Source organism: Lactuca sativa, chromosome 3, assembly GCF_002870075.4.
Source record: "Lactuca sativa cultivar Salinas chromosome 3, Lsat_Salinas_v11, whole genome shotgun sequence".
NCBI classification, from domain to species: domain Eukaryota; kingdom Viridiplantae; phylum Streptophyta; class Magnoliopsida; order Asterales; family Asteraceae; genus Lactuca; species Lactuca sativa.
The window spans coordinates 3378332-3398336 of record NC_056625.2 but is presented as its reverse complement, the minus strand read 5'-3'; the positions used below and the strand labels follow the sequence as shown (position 1 = coordinate 3398336).

Below are 20005 nucleotides of genomic sequence, written 5' to 3'. Positions count from 1 at the left end.
TTGTTTTTGTGATTTTCTCTTAATTAAAATAGTTAGTTCTTGATGATTTGTTTTAATCCATTTTGTAAAATGTAAATAAAATCATGTTTTTTTTGTTATATTTGATTCGTATAATATAAGATATACAAAATACGGTTGCAAGATTACCCAAAATAGACATTCATGTATGTGTCTGTTTTGTAAAGAGGCTGAACAATGATGGAGTCTTTTCTCTCTTTCAACCTCTACCAAATTTTTGCCAATGGAGTCCCATGGTGTCATTAAATTTACGGTTTTGCCACTCCACCTCTGTATAAGTATTCATTCAAATTGCAAAACACACAGTCACACATACACTCTATCATTATAATATTTAATCAAATAAAAATATCGATACTGAAAAAGGCTTCTTTTTTCTACTGAACTTTCTTCCGACTTCGTCTCCTACAATCTCTCCGTCTCTCAATTTCTACGCTTTCAACCGCAATATTGCATCATCTATGTACGTATATCTATCAATTCTTTCGTAAATTTCGCCAATTGGTGTACTATGGTTACCAATTTGCGACTGTTTATGCAGATGGTGGTTTGATCAGGGTTTTTTTTTTATTGAGTTGAGGAATTGAATTTGATTGACGAAATGAGAGTAAAGGAGATGCATCCGTTGTGTTGTATATCGCTAGAGAGTCCATCGATCGGGGACCAGTCGCCGGAACCGAGGGTGAAGTTGTCAAGGTCGTGTTCGGTGGCGGACATGAGATCCGACGGCAATGCCGTCGGATTGAGGAGGTCTGGATCTGAATCCTGTTCTGGCAGCACAAGCTTCGCCGGAGTCTTATACAAATGGACAAATTACGGCAAAGGATGGAGATCGAGATGGTTTTTGTTACGCAACGGCGTAATTTCCTACTCGAAGATCCTCCAACCGGAAACCCTCGCTGCCGGAGAAGACGTTAGGTTCATCGGCGACGTGTCCTCCGGAAGACTTAAACGTCTCGATAGAAGCGGTAGTAGCAGGCATCACAAACATCAGAAAGCTGTTGGAATCGTTCACCTCAAGGTAATCAAACGACTTGGAACCATATAACTAGTAAATTAAACCAAAAGCAAAAGGTTTTAGCAAGAGAAAAGAGCACACAACACAGAGACGGTATGTTCCAATCGCTTTTTCACGGAAAAGTTTCCTTTAACGGCAAAAAGTTGACTCCGGTTGTACATCTTTTCCGTGCCGCCATGAATTGCCTTGATATCCGAGCTCAGCCCCATTGACCATTCTCTGTATGCTGATAAAATACACGTATAATAACATCAGCATTTATTGAATTTTGTATATGATTGATATATCAGTTCAGTAAATACTTGGAAATTATTACTCGATTGTTTTATATATGTGGGTCACATCAGCAGGGCCACATAGCAATTTGCAGCCTGGCTTTATTTTGTGGTCACGACGACTGCTTCACCCAGTTTTTTTTTTCTTCGTCGCTTTAAACTTGGATAAGAGTTTTCCTTGTCTTACAAGTCCCACTTCCTTTAGATCTTGTCTTTGGTCAGTTTTTTGCGTCTCCTTCTTTTACTTGGGTTGATTCATTCATATGCTTACATGGAAATATATATGCAAGTAGATACAGTATTCACAATGCGATTAATACTTTTTTTATTTGCAGGTTTCATCATTTCGAGAGAGCAGATCAGATGATAGGCGATTTTATATATTCACAGCTACAAAGACACTTCATCTCCGAACAAATTCAAAGAAAGACAGAGTTGCCTGGATTGAATCTTTAGCCTCAACCAGAAATCTATTCACCCTACGAAGATTAAATTCTAAACCCTCTATCCTCCCACCTGACCTATCATTGTCAACTGAAAGATTAAAGAAACGCTTGCTTGAAGAAGGAATCAGTGAGGTGCTCATCAAAGACTGTGAGCAGATCATGCTCTTGGAATTTTCTGAAATTAAAGGACAAGTTCAGCTTCTTTGTGAAGAGCGTTCAAATCTGCTCGACACCTTAAGACAGTTGGAGGTATATTTTAACTCTTCTCGTTTAGTAATACTACACTACTATAATTAAATTCATGATCACCTGTGGTTGTTATGTGTATGGTTTACCTAATTGTATAATCAGAAGCATTAATCTTTGCATGAATCAGGCTTCCAATATTGAAGGTGAAACATCTGGAGTTCCTGAAGGTGACTACCAATTGACACAACAGGAATTTACAGATCGTGGAAAATACAGTGGTATGCTATTTCTTACTATTACAGAGTATTTCATGTGAGTATATTGTATAAATATAAATAAATTTAATTGTGGAACCTGATATTCAGAATGGAGTACAACCGAATCATCACAAGAACTAGAGGATCAGGGTTCAGAAGATGAGGAGGCTTGTTTCTTTGACACAAAAGATTGTTTTTGTTTTCCTACAGCTACTGATGTAATGGGTGAAGCGATTATCGAGAGGAGAAAGAAGCTTCCGGATCCTTGTGAGAAAGAAAAGGGTGTGAGTCTGTGGTCCTTGATTAAAGACAACGTTGGAAAGGATCTGACACGTGTCTGTCTCCCTGTTTATTTCAATGAGCCAATTTCATCTCTACAAAAATGTTTTGAGGATCTGGAGTACTCTTACCTTCTAGATCGTGCTTATGAACATGGAAACAGTCTTGAAAGAGTTTTAAATGTAGCTGCTTTTGCTGTTTCTGGATACGCTTCTTCAGAAGGACGACATTGTAAACCTTTCAATCCTTTGTTAGGGGAAACTTATGAGGCTGATTACCCTGAGAAAGGAGTCCGATTCTTTTCTGAAAAGGTGAGTCATCATCCTACTCTCATAGCTTGTCATTCTCAAGGTAGAGGATGGAAATTTTGGGGGGACAGCAACATCAGAACTAAATTTTGGGGGAGATCAATTCAACTTGACCCTGTTGGCGTTCTTACCTTAGAATTTGATGATGGTGAGGTTTTCCAATGGAGCAAGGTATGAAAAATACAAAAGGGTAAAATGGTCATTTAGGATTTTACCCAAATTTCCCCATATTTATGCATATTTTGTTTTTGGTCTCATCAGGTTACAACCAGTATTTATAATCTTATTTTGGGTAAAGTATACTGTGATCATCATGGATTGATGCATATACGTGGTAATAGAGAATATTCATGCAAGCTCAAGTTCAAAGAACAGTCAATTCTTGAAAGAAATCCACGCCAGGTAAATGCTTTAAAAAAATGTTCAACATTAATATAAATTATAGAATTTTGATCCATAATTATTTTGTTGAACAGGTACATGGGTTTGTTGAAGATGTTAATGGAAAAAAACAGGCAACATTATTTGGGAAATGGGACGACAGCATGTATTACATAAATGGAATTACAAATGTGAAACCAAAGGATATGAGTGATGCACATCTGTTGTGGCAAAGGACACTGCCTCCTGTTAATCTCACTCGATACAATCTAACATCTTTTGCCATCACATTGAACGAGTTAACCCCAGGACTACAGGTACAAATCACAAACTCATTCTTTCAAAATTCAAACTCTTGATGATATCAATTATATTTAAGATTTGTTTTTTTTTTTTTTTTTTTTAAATAAAAAGGAGAAGCTTCCACCTACGGATTCACGACTCAGGCCAGACCAAAGACACCTTGAGAACGGTGAATATGACATGGCAAATTCAGAAAAGCTCCGTCTTGAGACCAGACAGAGAATGGTACGCTTTCTTAACCTTAACCTTTTGTTACCGGTTTTTGACAATTATTTGATTTAATATTTTGTAGTCACGAAAACTACAAGAAAATGGATGGAAACCGCGATGGTTTAAAAAAGAGGGTGAAGACGGGACGTATCGGTATATAGGTGGATATTGGGAAGAACGAGAGGATGGTAAGTGGGAGGGTTGCCCGAATATATTTGGTGAATTTAGCAATGATTCTATCAACATATCCTGATTTATCCCAAGGTAAATTACTTTTATCTCTTTTCTTTTCTATGGTAAATAAAAGAAAAAGTAAACTTAAAGAGAGTTTTTATCATGTTATAAAAATGCAGGGAGAAAGGGAGGAGGTACAAAAATCCATATGTATGTATGTATGTATAAAACCCAATTCTTCAAGATTCTTAGTGCTTGCTGAAAGAAAAAAAGATATAGATAACAACAATCTTCGGGTGGGTGTCGTAACGTTGGCACTTGGCGCACTAAAACTAGCTAGCTAGCTACTTAATTTAGATGTGTATCTTTCGGGTTATATATATATATTTATTGGATAGACATTATTCGTTCATTGCCTACAACATATATATATGTCAAAAATTTAAGTAAGTAACTAAGTGTTCGTATCACTTTCGTCATTATCTTGATCATCAAACATTTTACAAATTAAAACTTTAGATAAACAAATTAGTCCACATAAATATGCATCATCATCATCATCTTCAAGCACCAAACTTGTCTTCCTCCAACTCAATGGCAATGCCATCCCCAGCAAGCCTATGTTCCCTATACACATACCATTTGGCCCCTATCAAATACAACCCCATGTTCAAAACACTTAGAATTGCCAACAACCAGTAGAAGTTATAAAGCTTTCCTTTGTTCAAGTTATCCGCTAGCCATGGCTCTCTCTCCCCTGTCACCTTATGCACTATACTCACCAACAACGAACTTAAAAAAAACCCTAACGACAACGTACTCAAAAATAACCCTGTACTCATCGTCTTCATCCCTTTCGGGCACTCTCTCAAGAAGAAATCAAGCTGCCCGATGTAAGTAAACGCCTCCCCTGACCCCACCAAGAAAAACTGAGGAACCAACCAAAACACACTGAGTGGGACCACCTTTGACGGGTCGTTGACCAGCCCATGGGTCTGAGCCATGCGAAGTCGTTTGATCTCGGTCAACGCGGCTGCAACCATGGCTAACGCAGACATGACTAGGCCAACCCCGATCCGTTGAAGTGGGGTTAGCCCTTGTGGGTGTTTGAGGACCCGTCTGGCGACTGGGACGATGATGCGGTCGTACACCGGAACGGTCAACAGAATGCTCCCCACGAAAAAGACGGTCAAGGACGCCGGAGGGATGAGGAAGGATTTTCCGATGTGGCGGTCCATGGTGGTGGCTTGTGACACTGAGAAAGTTGTCATTTGGGCGTATATTGTCCAGAACATGATTGTCGTCGCCCAAATCGGGAGCATCGTGATCACCATTTTCACTTCTTCTACGTCGGTTGAAGTCGAAAGGTACCATTTGTTCACCTCCTTCACTGTCTCACTGTTCTTGATTGCCGCCTTGTCTAGAAAACTGTAAAAAATATATATATAATCATTATAAAGATATACTATATATTTTAATCGTGAGAGAGAGAATTAATCTTGGTAGATATATAACCACGTCATAAAAAAATATTGTTGACAGACTGGGTTCATCTTCAGGTGCTCGTGAACTTTTTTCGAATCACACATGCATCTCATTTGGATACATTAAAATATTATTATTATTTATTGCATTATTTTGTATAGTGATAGTGTATATGTTTGATTAAATTCAAAACCGACAGACATGGGGTGTAAGAATTAAGAAATAGATATCATATTTAATTGATTTATTTAAGATAAATGACTGACCGGAACTGTTTGCTGTGAGGCAACTTCTGTTTAAGGATTTTTCCGTCAACTCCAACTCCTTGGGGAACATCATCGACATTGAACAACAAGGAAGGATCCGACGGAAGCTCCAAATGCCTCTTCCTCCATGCTCCGATAAAAACCGATGCTATTTGGGTTAACGGACTACCCGCAAGCTTCTTAAACCGGTACCTTCTTGTACCCGACAAGAAGATCATCAACCCTAACCCGATTGAACACGCCACGATCCCATACCCCCACCGCCGCCCTAGGTTGTCCTGGATGTAAACCAGAACCGTAACTGCCGCCAATGACCCGATACTTATGAAGAAGAAGAACCAGTTGAAAAAGGTTGTCATTTGGGCCTTTTCCTCCTTGTCCGTTTCGTCGAACTGGTCCGACCCGAAACCCGACACACTGGATTTTAACCCTCCGGTTCCCAGAGCAGTTAAGTAAAGGGCCAGGTACAGAACGGCTAACTGGAGATCGGTCGCCGGAATGCAGGAACCACCGGTTTTGGAACATTTTGGTGGTTGTAGGCTTGGAATGGCGGTTGAGATCGTTAATATCGTCACACCCTATATATAAATATGCATGAAACGTAAAATAAATTAAATATATTATCTAATCAGAACTTCAGAACTGAATGTTTTTGGAATATGGAAGAGTAAAAATAAGTTAAGTACTGACCGTTGCTTGCACCGCCGTGAATATTGCAATTGTAAGATAGCGGCCGAGAAAGGTGTCGGCGACGAAACCGCCGAGGAGACATAACATGAAAGAGGTACCCATGAAGTTAGTAACGTCGTTAGCGGCGTTAGCCTGTCCTAAGTGCATAGTACCAGTCAAATACGTCACTAAATTAACGGCGATACCCAACGTCGTTAGCCTCTCACACGCCTCCACCCCTGAATAATTAATTAAAAATAAAAACATCAGATCACGATATATATATATATATATATATATATATATATATATATATATATATATATATATATATATATATATATATATATATAACGACAAAAACAAAAATGAAACATCTCCGGTGACTGTTTCAGTCACTTAAGTGATTGGAAACTGAGCCGCCGTGGGTGGAGGTGGACCTAGAATCATGGCGGCACTAGTCCAGCCGCCGGTGGTGGAACGGGGTGCCGGCCTGCCTTTGTAGTCCCAAGCGTCCGGTAGAGTTTTGGCCATCTGTGATTCCGGCAGCGACATGTTATGGTTTTGTTTAATATTTTGGTAGTGAATGAAGAGCAAGGTGTATCCGTGTATGTGTATATATGCAGTATGTTTGGAGATGCTTAAAACACTATAATCTATAAATTTGAGTTGTGGCAAGACCGACCTTGTCTTTTTATAGCCGTGACAATGTCACACATCAAGTCGTTTTTATTTATTTATTATTATTTTCTTGTTTTAAACCCCGTAAACTTGAATAATATTAACCTTTTTTAGTTTTTAATCATATTAAAACTTTTAGTTTTTATGTGAACGTTACCAGATAAATAAAAAAAATCCGGCTTTATTAGTTACTTTGAGCATTTTTTTTTTTGTCAAAATTGGTACACGTACATGTTTTTTTTTATAAGTTTTTCTTTTTTATAAAAAGAAACTTTTCTATTGAGTGTTCATGTGATGGTCGTACTTAACATGGAAAGTGATTGTGGGGGTAAATCATAATTGACTTTATTTGGCTTAAAGACCGTTTAGAGTTTGACACGTCAAAAAGTTATGAATATTTGTGACAAGAAGCTAAAAGTGCAACTAGCCTCATTACCCTTGGTTTTACTTCATTTAATATAACAACTCATTATACGTAGTTTTACACGATATAATCATTTCCAATACTCCATTATTAACTAATTTTTTCAACTTGTAAACCTCTCTATTACGGCAACTTTATATATTTGAATATTATTAAACAAGGATTCATAAGGACCAATAATTATTTTTTCATAAATTTAAATACTTGAAAAGAAAAGAAGTAAATAAAACTATAAAAGGGATGATTGAATGGGCCAAATGTTAACTGTTAAACACATACAGATTAAAGATACAGGTGCTGCAGTGCTTGCTTTTAATTAATTGAAGGCCAACCAGCTACACATGACAATGTCCTTCCTTAACTTAACCACGGGATAATCAAGGCTGCTTGTACTCTTGTGGCCACCATCCTTAGCTTTTCCTCAACTTTACCTTTATTACATGCAAATATAATCTTTTTTTTTTCTTTTTTTTTTTTTTTTTTTTTATAAATATAATAATAAAGTAACTATTGAATTTAATTAATTACTTTTGATGATAATTTGATATGGATGTATATTGGCTTAGAATGTTGATGAGCATGCTATGTTTAAGTGTGATATGTTGATGTTTCGTATGTGGCGATTAATCGGTAAGATTTTTGTTAGTCAAAAATGTATATCGCAAAAGGAATTTGGTTAAGATGATTGCTAATTACGTACCTAAACCAATCATCAGATATGTTGATGTTCCTAGGCCCCATTTGTTGGAAATGAATTTTGACAAGTGTAGACGCGTACAAAAAAACGTTTTTTGAGTTGTAGTCATCTAATTAGATTTTATTTTCTTGATTCATAAAACATGTTATCTTTAAATTGTCATATCGTTAGCTGATTGAATGTACAAGGGAACGTGATATGTTACTTAAGATATTTTCACAATTCTATTTTAAGGATGATTATCTCTTGTGTGTATCTTTTATTGTGATTGATTTCATCCTTGATTGTAGTTGTTTGATTAGCAATCACTACCATAGTTTCTGTAATTAACTTTCTTCTTTTATATATATATATATATATATATATATATATATATATATATATATATATATATATATAAAGTTAGGTTCAAATGTTTTCACTATCTATTGTGTGCCCGTATGATTGATTCTGCACCAATCATTTTAGTTATTTTAAGAAAGTAATTAATGTATATTACATGTTGAAGATATAATGGATATTAATTACATCTTCAACATTTAATATGAATTAATTACTTTCTTAAAATAACTAAAATGATTGGTCCAGAATCAATCATACATGCACACAATAGATAGTGAAAACATTTGAACCTAACTCTCTCTCTCTCTCTCTCTCTCTCTCTCTCTCTCTCTCTCTCTCTCTATATATATATATATATATATATATATATATATATATATATATATATATATATATATATATATATATATATATATGAGATGTAATACAAAACTTTTCTCCAACCTCATTACTTTATATTTATATGGTATCAGAGTTATCGATCTTCAACCATGACTTCTTCTAATAACCAAAACATCAATGCTTCCGCAACTCAGATCCTTTTCATTGTTACAGGCGGAGCCTCTTCCACTTTCCAATTTCTGGTTCAAAAGGGAAGGGTCCGGCTTGATTGTAACACATACACCCATGTTTTTCCGCAACTTTATGATTTTGGGATTATACTTTGATAATTGTTTTATTATGAAATACTTCTAAATGTTTGTTTAAAAGATAAATGAGTGTTTTGATTGTATTAAAAATGAAATTTTTACCTTGAAATTTTGGGATGTTACAAGTTTGTAATAGAGTCTTGGTTTGAGGGATTCAGGCACACTCTCGGGTACGACCATTCTGGGGTGCCGACCTACCCGTGTCAAGCCATTCTGGGGTGCTGACCTACCCGTCGGTCCTAACAACCGAACTTCAGGGACTATTTCACCCCCTACTACTACTACCACACATATCATAACATAATCATATTGTCAGACATATCTGGGTGCCAGACCTACTATTCGGTCCTTAAGACCGAGATACGAGGACTATTTCACCTCTTACTACTACCACATAACTTCATAGCATAAACATACTGTCAGGCAATTCTGGGGTGCCCAACCTACCCTTCGGTCCTAACAACCGAACTTAGGGACTATTCCCCTCCTACTACCACTATCACATATAACATATCATGCTAGCACATAAACATATCAGGCAGTAGCAAACCTAGATGAATATCACAAAGACAATCATCTAACATATAACTCCTACTGGTGGGTCGACATTATGGTCGTAGACCCACCGTTACTGGAAGGCAACTCACCTCGTTCGAGTAGCTGTTGATAATCTGTGCAGGAAATCTTTGTCTGCTGCTGCTCCGGAAATCCTCCGGCTATAATCCCCACAAAACACTCAGTCAGAATCTGATATATACTCTTAGGTAAAATGACTATTTTACCCCTGACCAAGTCCAAGTCAAAGTCAAAATCAACTTCCAGTTGACCCGACTCACCGAGTTGGGCCACCAACTCATCGAGTCCCTATCCTTTCATCTGTCCTTCTTCACGCCTCTACTCATCGAGTTTGGCAACGACTCGACGAGTTCTCCTTCTAAAACAACCCCGAATGAACCTTCATCCGACTCGCCGAGTTGTATGAACAACTCGTCGAGTTCATCTTCAAGAGTTGGGAGATTGCCTTGGACTCACCGAGTCCTATGAACTCCAGGACTATGGCTTATCCCAATACGTTTGGGTCACTCCCCTGGACCCTCTTAAACCTTTCTGACACTCAACTAGGTCTCTTTGAATAACAGAAAAGGGAAGCCTAACCTCGGACTCGCCGAGTCCCAAGAACGACTCGCCGAGTCGATACTTTCCAAGTCTATTTCTTCGATTTCTGGTGTACAACTCTTGTCCAAATGATAGATTTGGGTCCCTAAACTCGATCTAGCACGTAAAGTTACGAAATTTACGTGCATGCATGGGACTTTGAGCCTAAAAGGCTCTAAAAGAAACTCTTAAGTTGCATGGGGGATTCCATGGGTGCAAAAGCAGCCCTTTTTTGCCTCGTAACTCCTTCATGGACCTAGATCTGAAGCCTCAACCCCCAACCATGCTTGCAATCATGGTTGGTTACCAAGAATGGCTTATAAAAGCCCTAAATCTCCCTAAAAGGGATCTAGCAAATGAACAAGCAAGGTATCGACTTTATACCTTCTAGGAACTGCAAATGATGCACAAACTTGAACTCCCTTGGTCTTCTCTTGATCCCTCTAGACCCTTCCTTTTTCCTTGTGACCAAAAATCACCAAAAAACACCACAAATGCCTTACCTCTTTACACAACGGTTAGGGTTTGCTGGGGGGGGGGGGGGGGGTTTGGAATGCCCTCTCTGCATCAATACCGCACCCAAACCTGAAATAGACACGTCGCAGTACACAACAAAATCCTCTACGCCCTCTGGCAGGGCTAAGATCGGTGCCTCGTACAATCTCTGTATCAGTGTCTCAAACGTTGCCTGCTGCTCAGGCCCCCAACAAAAGACTATGACTTTCTTCGTTAGCCGCGTCAAGGGTACGACTATCTTGGAGAAATTCTGGATGAATCTCCGATAGTAGCCGGTTAATCCCAAGAAACTCTGAATCTTAGATGGAGACTTCGGAACCTCGCATCTCATCATAGTCTCCACCTTGGCCAGGTCGACCAGAATGTCGTGCTGGTTGACAAGGTGCCCAAGAAACTGCACCTCGCGCAACCAGAACTCACACTTGGAGAACTTGGCGTACAAGCTCTCCCTCCTAAGGGTATCCAAAACCTCTCGTAGATGTTCCTCGTGCTACTCCTGTGTCTTGGAATAAACCAAGATGTCATCGATGAAAACTATCACAGACCGATCCAACAACGGTCTGCACACGCGGTTCATGAGATCCATGAACACGGCAGGAGCATTGGTGAGTCCGAAAGGCATCACCACGAACTCATAGTGGCCATAGCGTGTCCAGAACGCAGTCTTCTGTACATCCTCCTCTCTGACCCTCATCTGATGATATCCCGAACGCAGATCAATCTTGGAGAACCAAGATTCTCCCTGTAGCTGGTCAAAGAGGTCATCAATCCTCGAAAGTGGGTAACAGTTCTTCACCGTTACCTTGTTCAACTCCCGATAGTCTATACACATCCGATGTGACCCGTCCTTCTTCTACACAAACAGAATCGGGGCTCCCCATGGTGAACTGCTTGGTCTAATGAATCCCTTGTCTAACAGCTCCTGCAGCTGCGTATACAACTCCTTCATCTCAGGAGGAGCCAACCGATACGGTGTCTTGGCTATCAGAGCCGCACTAGGGACTAGATCGATCCTTAACTCCACCTACCTCTCCGGGGGTATCCTAGGCAACTCCTCAGGAAATACATCCGCAAACTCTCGTACCACGGGCACATCGCCCACCGTCGCCTTACCCATTTCCCGGGTATCCACAACATAGGTGACGAATCCCGTGCAACCCTGCTAAAGGTAGCGCCTAACTATCGTTGTTGAACATAAATCTGGTCCTTGCTGTGGCCTTTAACCCTGAATCACCAGCTCTCCCCCACTTGGGGTCCTGATCCGCACCAACTGTTGCGCGCAGTCAATCACTGCCCCATTAGGGTTCAACCAGTCAATGCTTATAATCACCTTGTTCCCACGCAACAGAATGGGGACCAAGTCTACCAGGTAACGCTCCTCGAATAACCTCAGCACACAATCTCGGAAACTGCTGATGCTCGCACCGATCGATCATCGGCAATCTCTACCTCTAAAGGGCAATCCAACATCCCCGAAGACTCAGAAAACCTCTTGCTGAGCACAAGAGGAACAAAAGATCGAGTGTCACCTGAATCAAACAACACCTGAACCGGAATACCGTTCACATGGAGCGATCCTAAACACACACACACACATACACACACACACACACACACACACACACATATATATATATATATATATATATATATATATATATATATATATAGCATATATCAATATCATAAACATCATATAAATAGATCAGAGGGGGAAGAATCATACCCGTCACCACATCGGGTGCGGCGCGTGCCTCCTCGGTAGTCAACTGGAAGGCCCGGCTCCTCACCACTGGAGCCTCTACCTTGCTCTGCCGGCCATCAGTAATTCGCAGGGTCGCTGGAGCTGGCGCCTTCACTGGCGCTGCTGCTGTCAACTGGGGGCAATTGGCCTTCTTATGGCCCCTGTGGTTGCAGTGGAAACACAGCAACTTGGATGTCTGAATAGTGGGTTCAGGGGCGGTACAATCCCGAATGTCGGTTCGCAGCATGTCATGATAACGGGTCCTCCTCATGTCCTCATCTCCCGCATACTGGGGCACCAGTAATGCCCTCTCCCAGAACTTGGCGGTGATCTCCGCCACTATCTCAGTCGTCTGCCTCATATCTAGGAACTCCCGGGCCAACTACTGGAGTTCCACCGCAGGTGCGAACTCAGCCCTGAACCGGGTCACAAAATTCAGCCATGTCATAGCCTCAATAGCCGAGGCTCCTAAAGAGTCACCAACCAACTCCCACCAATATTTGGCCCTGTCTCTCAAGCACCCTGCTGCATATCTCACCTTCGACCCCTCGGGGCAGAAGCTGGTCAACTGTGCAGAATCAATGTCTGCAATCCATTGCCTGGCTGTAATGGGGTCCTTTTCCCCATGGAAATCTGCCGCACCACTGCCCCTGAAGTCCTTAAAGGACAGTGTGTGTGATCCTGATTGGCTGGTCGCCATGTCACTCCTGAACGCCCTGAGGCGATCCTCCATCAGCTCGACAATCCCTTCATTGATAGACCTAAAGATGACCGGGGTCACATCAAGGATGCCTCTAGTGATCTCGGATGCAATGAACTCGCGTAACCTCTCATCCACTGGTTCGAAATCTGATCCCGAACCCAATCCCTCTCCTGAGCTGCCAACTGCTAGCCTCGGACGTAGTACCACCATTCTGCAATACATAATGACAACCATCAGTGATACTGATACATCTAGAGGGATCACATCCATCACAAGTTCCCTGGTCTTGCCTCAGCCTTCCTCAATTCAAGTACGGATCCTCTGATTTCAGTAGTATGGGCCCATAATACCTTCCACATCCATCACAAGTTCACTACTTTCAGTCGTACAGCCCATACTACCTACCCGGTATGGCCATTCTGGGGTGCCGACCTACCCGTGTCAAGCCATTCTGGGGTGCTGACCTACCTGTCGGTCTTAACAACTGAACTCCAGGGACTATTTCACCCCTACTACTACTACCACACATATCATAACATAATCTTAGTGTCAGGCATATCTGGGGTGCCCGACCTACCTTCGGTCCTTAAGACCGAGATACGAGGACTATTTCACCTCCTACTACTACCACATAACATCATAGCATAAACATACCGTCAGTCAATTCTTGTAACGCCCCAAAATACAGGCCAAAAATTTCATTTTTAATTAAGTGATTTGCAAACGTTTGTAGCAAAATATCATTCGACCATATCATTTAATAAAACATGTCTCGTGTCTGTAACCAAAACGTAAATCATAATAATATCAGAGTACAAATCCCAGAATGTCTCATAGTGCGGAAAAACAAGAGTGTGTGTGATATGCCGCTACCACGCCAGCTCCTTCCCCTTGGCTGAAGAGGTACCTGAAACAACAACTAAAAACCGTAAGCACGAAGCTTAGTGAGTTCCCCTACTGTACCACATACCATATAACCACATATCAAACATATATTGTCAAGCATATCTGGGTGCCCGACCTACCCCTTTGGTCCTCTCGATCGAATACTAGCTAGCATATCTGGGTGCTGGCCTCCCCTTCGGTCCTCTCGACCGGATACTAACTAGCATATCTGGGTGCTGGTCTCCCCTTCGGTCCTCTCGACCGGATGTTGGGGACTATTTCACCCCCTGCTACTACCATATAACACATATCACATAATCTATCTAGCATGGCTGGGCATGACTGCCCCTTCGGCCCTATCGAACGGTAAACCGGGGACTATCTCCCCTATTGTCACTAGCACATAACATCATATCATACTAGCACATAAACATAACACAAGTAGTAGCAACCCTAGATGAATATCACAGAGACAATCATCTAATCATACAACTCCTACTGGTGGGCCGACATTGTGGCCGTAGACCCACTACTACTGGAAGGTAACTCACCTCGAAAGTAGTTGCTGAAAGTCTGCTTGTTGAGCGCCTGAATGCTGAACTAGTAATCCTCTGGCTATAAATCATGAACATAGATTAGACACTCATAAATACCCTTAGGTCAAATGACTGACCCTCCCCTGGTCCAAGGTCAACTCCTTGGTCAAAGTCAACTTCCAGTTGACTGGACTCGCCGAGTCATGGCATAGACTGGCTGAGTCCTTCTCCTACTAACCCGGTCCTACTCGACAAGTCATTTTTCCCACTCACTGAGTCACCCTTAACTCACTACTTGGGACGATTGAACCGACTCGCGACCCGACTCGCCGAGTCCAAGAACAACTCACCGAGTCCCCACGAGCAGATCTCTTGCTCGCTTCCAAATCCTCACCAGAGCATTTTTTTTTTGAGGATTTGGGTTTCTGGGACTATTGCTACACGCTAAATTGCTAATTCCGCGTGCAGATACGAAGGGTTGGACCTCCAACACTTAAACCCCTCTCACTCAGTAATAGTTCACCGGACTTGCTGAGTTTGAAGAACAACTCATCGAGTACCATGCAATCTTTATAGGACTCGCTGAGTTGTTCATCCAACTCATCGAGTCTAAGGCCATCTTCATAGAACTCGCCGAGTCCCTTGACCCATTTCCCATATAGACCAAATCTGAGACATGCAACGCTTCAAAACCATAGATCTATGTTCCTAGGACATGATTATCATGTAAAGTTGCAAACTTTACGTGCATGCATGGCCCTACAAGCTCCAAAAGGCAAATCCAAGCTTTTTATGAGGTCATACACCCAATGGGGACCTCAATCACTCCAACCACAGAAACTTTATACTTCTAATACGTCCATAATGTCTAGATCTGAAGTCCTTTCGGATCATTAAGCACAAACACAAGGAGTATGGTGTTTTAGGGCTTGAAAACCACCATTTTAGGGACAAAAGGGAATCTAAAAAACTAGTGATCAAGGTAGGGGCTTTTCTACCTGAATGGAAGCCTCTTGCAGTATAGATTCCGGATCTACCTCCCCTCCTTGCATACTACAACATCTTTCTTCTTCTTCTAAGCTCCAAACCTTCTTCACAAAGCCAAAATCACTCTCAAGAACAAAATGGGGGCTAGGGTTTCGCTCTTCAACTCTCTGGAAGTGTTAGGGACAAAGGAGGCCAAGATAGAGCGTTTATGTGACAACCGTCAAATTCTGGTCAATTCAAGTCAAATAAAGTCAACAAGTCAAACTGGTCAACCAAACTAACCCTTGTGTACTAGGGCTTACGTTATGTATTTACTAAACAACTCGCTATTCTAAGGTGAGATCATAAATCGAAAAGTACGTACATCTAGATCTCCTTAACCTAAATCTATGGTAAGTGACGAGCCAAACCGATAAAACAATGTTGCATACTCATCGGGAGTGTGTAAGATCCTTAAACAAGGCTTCACGGGGTTTACGGACCCTGCATTGCGAAGCCAGACACTCAAAAAGGTCACACATGAAACCACTCTCAGTCGTTTTCACTCTATCTCTCTCTATTGTCCAAATCTCTCCAAGAATGTCAAATCTCTCCCAAATCTCTCTAAGTATGTGAAATCTCTCCTAAATATCTCTTTGTAGGAGAAATCTCTCCAAGAATGTCAAATCTCTCCTAAATCTCTCTAAGTATGTGAAATCTCTCCCAAATATCTCTTTGTATGAGAAATCTCTCCAAGAATGTCAAATCTCTCCCAAATCTCTCTAAGTATGTGAAATCTCTCCCAAATATCTCTTTGTATGAGAAATCTCTCCAAGAATGTCAAATCTCTCCCAAATCTCTCTAAGTATGTGAAATCTCTCCCAAATATCTATTTATATGAGAAATCTCTCCAAGAATGTCAAATCTCTCTAAGTATGTGAAATCTCTCTCCCAAATATCTCTTTGTATGAGAAATCTCTCCAAGAATGTCAAATCTCTCCCAAATCTCTCTAAGTATGTGGAATCTCTCTCAAATCTCTCTCAAAATCTCTCTCAACTTTCTATAATCACTCGGGGCATCCCGACCCTCGAATTTGGCGAAAACAGCCCAAAAACGGAAGTCTACGCGAAAAACGGACTTGAGGAACCGAAACCCCTCTTAGGACCCGAAAGTCCTCTTAGGAACCAAAACCCCTCTTAGAACCCGAAAGTCCTCTTAGGAACCGAACCCTTCTGAGCCGAAGGCAGCTGAACCGAACCCGAAAGGTCCTCTCGGTCCCGAACCTCACCTACACACCCGAACCCGAACCTTCGGTACATTTCGGGTCTGATCACCTTCGCTTCTGAGACCGAGCCTTCGCTTCTAAGACTACCGAGCCCTCGCCTTCGCTTCTCGCTTCTGGTTCACCCCATCTCGCCTCCGGCTCGGCATCATTAGGGTCCGAACCTTAGCCTAGGACCGAGAGGTCTCGCTGGAAGTCCTTTTTCTCCCGGTTTTCGACTATGACTTCATTTTAACTTCGTTTATCATCATTTTAATGCGGGATTTTCACCCAAAACTTTATTTTAACATATAAGGACCCATAATTATTAAATTATCACATTTTTAAGGATAAAACCTTATCCAAAAGAGTGGGTGAAGTACAAGAGGTGGAGTGTTGACTTTCCTTTATTTTATGACACAAACAACCACTCCCATACCCACTCCATGTCACTATTCACCATCAGCCCATCCCTAGTCACTTCATAAGTCCTTTCTCATTATTTTCAACCATTTCCCACGTTCTTAGAGCTGAAACATCCACCCTCTCTCCTCACACTTCATTCATTCTCTCATTTTTTTTCCACCAAGAACCACACTCCAAACTCTCTCATCTTTCTCTCTCAAATTCGAGAACTTCAAGGCATACTCCAAGACTTTCTCCTTCATTTAGTAAGTATCATCATCTTTCTTATGATTATTACACATCCTCCTGCTCAAAATCATAGATTGCTTACACAAACATCATCACCTTCTCATTAGATCTTCGAATCTTCAAGTGATTCTTCAAGTGTTCTTGAGTTGAACAGTTCTCTTCTTCAACACTTATCTACTGAAATCACTCAAGGTGAGTTCATACCCCTACATTTTCATGTTTTCTCAAGTTTTAGGGGGGGGGGGGGGGGGGGGGGGAATACAAGTTAAAACACCAAGAACATAACTAAAAATTTTCTAACAGCTTTCATCAGAAAAGTTGGACTCGATTCACGGACTGTTTTGGACAACTTAAACATTTTTTTTTCAAAATTGTTTTAAGTGTAAGTAGTTCCAGTTCTTAGCTTTAAAATGACTACTTGCACATCTCCATACGATTTTTCTACAATTTATGGTGATTTTTAAAAAACTGTCTATCATTTCAAACACCAAACCGGACCAGTCTGTGATTATGGACTTTTTCACCCAAGTTGTAGGTCATTAAAAATTATGAGTAAACTAGACACATTTTGGGAACTCTCAGAATTTACGGATTTAGTTTTCGACTTCGTATGATTTTTCTATGACTTTTCTAAAACAGCGCAGAAAGGTTTAATTTAGTTAACAGCATATAACTTTCATAACACTTTGTATTGTGTTGAGCAAAGTGTATAACAATGAGTTCTAAATATTGAATGTGCTTCCTTGTTAGTTTATCATCATAACTGAAACTTAGTCATTCATGATAAGATTATTCATTCATTTAGAACACGCATATTAAACTACAATGAGCATAGTTTATGGATTCATAACATTAAGGCATTTTCTTAAAAGAATTCTTATACATTACAAACGTTTTGGATAAACTATAATAGGTATAGTTTATGTATCATTTACTTCTCAAACTTATATACCAAAGGTTTTCAGTTTAGTTCACGTAAATCTGTTAATGAATAAATTTGTGAGTCATTTGCTTCGGGTTACTTCCAAAGTAACCAATTCAAAAAGTCCTGTAAATCGTAACCAGAGTCTCTTGTAGGGAGAACGTGATAGTTGTGTATAGATCTATATTGGGCTTGACAAACCCACACCAGAGCTGCTTGCAACAGCTAGACCGGCAGGTCTGAAGTGACAAGTGTCATAACAGTTCCGACACCTGAAGAACGTCGTATTACGAGGCCGTCAAAGTCAAGTATGGTTATGATAGCTCACATGTGGTATTAACAGATCATAAGATTTACGGGTTCTAACTTTAATTTAGCGAGGTATGTCGATTTAGCTCACTGAAATTACTTTAAGTATGGAAAAATACTTGTACGTCTTCATATCAAAAAAGGGTTTTATGCCAATTTGAAACCACTTTCATATCTTTAAGTATGACAAATACTTGTTCATTTTCGGTCCTGGTATTTAGGACCACATTACTTTTATAAGGAAAATATTGGATTTTTCTTGGTAACATACATCTCTTTACAAAGATCGATTTTCAAACTCTTACTGTCAAAAGCTTATGAACTCACCAACCTTTGTGTTGACACTTTTTCAAACTGCTTGTATTCTCAGGAATTCAGTGAAAACAGGAAATCAACCACGTTCTGAGGATGGGATGATAAATCGTCAAACAGTTCATTTTGTATCATAATGTAATTGATTTGAATCATGTAAACATATACTTTGGTGTAACATTTTCAATTATATTTATGATGGTTGTATTTACTTTGAGCACTATTATACTCGTTGTTGTGATACTCTACATGAATTCCTCCACCCCCGGACGTTTCCGCCATCCTTGGTTTGGGGCTGTGACAGTTTAAATACGGTGCAAACACCCGGATTAGGGTTTTTTCCCAAACAGGGTCTACTCACCGAGTCCGAGAACCGACTCGCCGAGTCCAAAGTTCAGTCCCCGCGCCTTATCCCGCTCCTACTCGGTGAGTTGGTCCATCAACTCGCTGAGTCCAAGGCAAAAATGCATTATTTAAAAAATGTTAATTACAAGGAGTACGTACCGGGAACCAGGTGCTACAAATCTCCCCCACTTATCTTAGACTTCATCCTCGAAGCCTGCTGCTCGATCCTGAAACAGCTCGGGGTAGTGCTCCATCATCTCTTCCACCGGCTCCCAAGTCCACATTGATCCCTTCCGGTGTTGCCATTGCACCTTCACGAGTTCCACCCTTTTGTTCCTCAGATCCTTCGACTTCCTGTCGATGATTGCCACAGGCCGCTCGATGTAATTCAGGTTGTCATTGACCTGAATATCCTCCAAAGGCACCACTATCGAGTCGTCCACCAAACACTTCCTCACCTGAGAAACGTGGAAAGTGTTGTGGATCTGGCTGAGTTCGGCTGGCAGGTCCAACCTATACGCCACCTTGCCTACCCGGGCTATAACCCTGAATGGCCCGATGTACCTTGGGCCTAACTTTCCTCGCTTTCTGAATCGGATGACGCCTTTCCATGGCGACACCTTA

At 40.8% G+C, this 20005-nt stretch overlaps 2 protein-coding genes and 1 long non-coding RNA gene across 3 annotated transcripts; 1 reads left to right on the top strand and 2 right to left on the bottom strand.

Annotated features, from left to right (window-relative positions):
* The first annotated feature begins 229 nt into the window (after positions 1-229).
* Positions 230-4308, top strand: LOC111877675 (oxysterol-binding protein-related protein 2A). The gene is made up of 10 exons (XM_023874191.3): positions 230-481; positions 560-1039; positions 1647-2006; positions 2134-2224; positions 2312-2961; positions 3052-3192; positions 3267-3488; positions 3586-3699; positions 3767-3948; positions 4038-4308. The coding sequence occupies exons 2-9, from the start codon at positions 620-622 to the stop codon at positions 3935-3937; spliced, it is 2169 nt and encodes a 722-aa protein (XP_023729959.1). The 5' UTR covers positions 230-481; positions 560-619; the 3' UTR covers positions 3938-3948; positions 4038-4308.
* LOC111877677 (uncharacterized) lies at positions 541-1647 on the bottom strand. The gene is made up of 2 exons (XR_002845503.3): positions 1353-1647; positions 541-1262 (listed from the first exon to the last, which is right to left on the bottom strand). It is a non-coding gene; the product is annotated as an uncharacterized LOC111877677 (long non-coding RNA).
* Positions 4300-6955, bottom strand: LOC111877676 (protein NRT1/ PTR FAMILY 6.3-like). Its single transcript, XM_052769133.1, has 4 exons — positions 6719-6955; positions 6300-6517; positions 5610-6187; positions 4300-5286 (listed from the first exon to the last, which is right to left on the bottom strand). The coding sequence occupies exons 1-4, from the start codon at positions 6831-6833 to the stop codon at positions 4422-4424; spliced, it is 1776 nt and encodes a 591-aa protein (XP_052625093.1). The 5' UTR covers positions 6834-6955; the 3' UTR covers positions 4300-4421.
* Positions 6956-20005: the final 13050 nt, after the last annotated feature.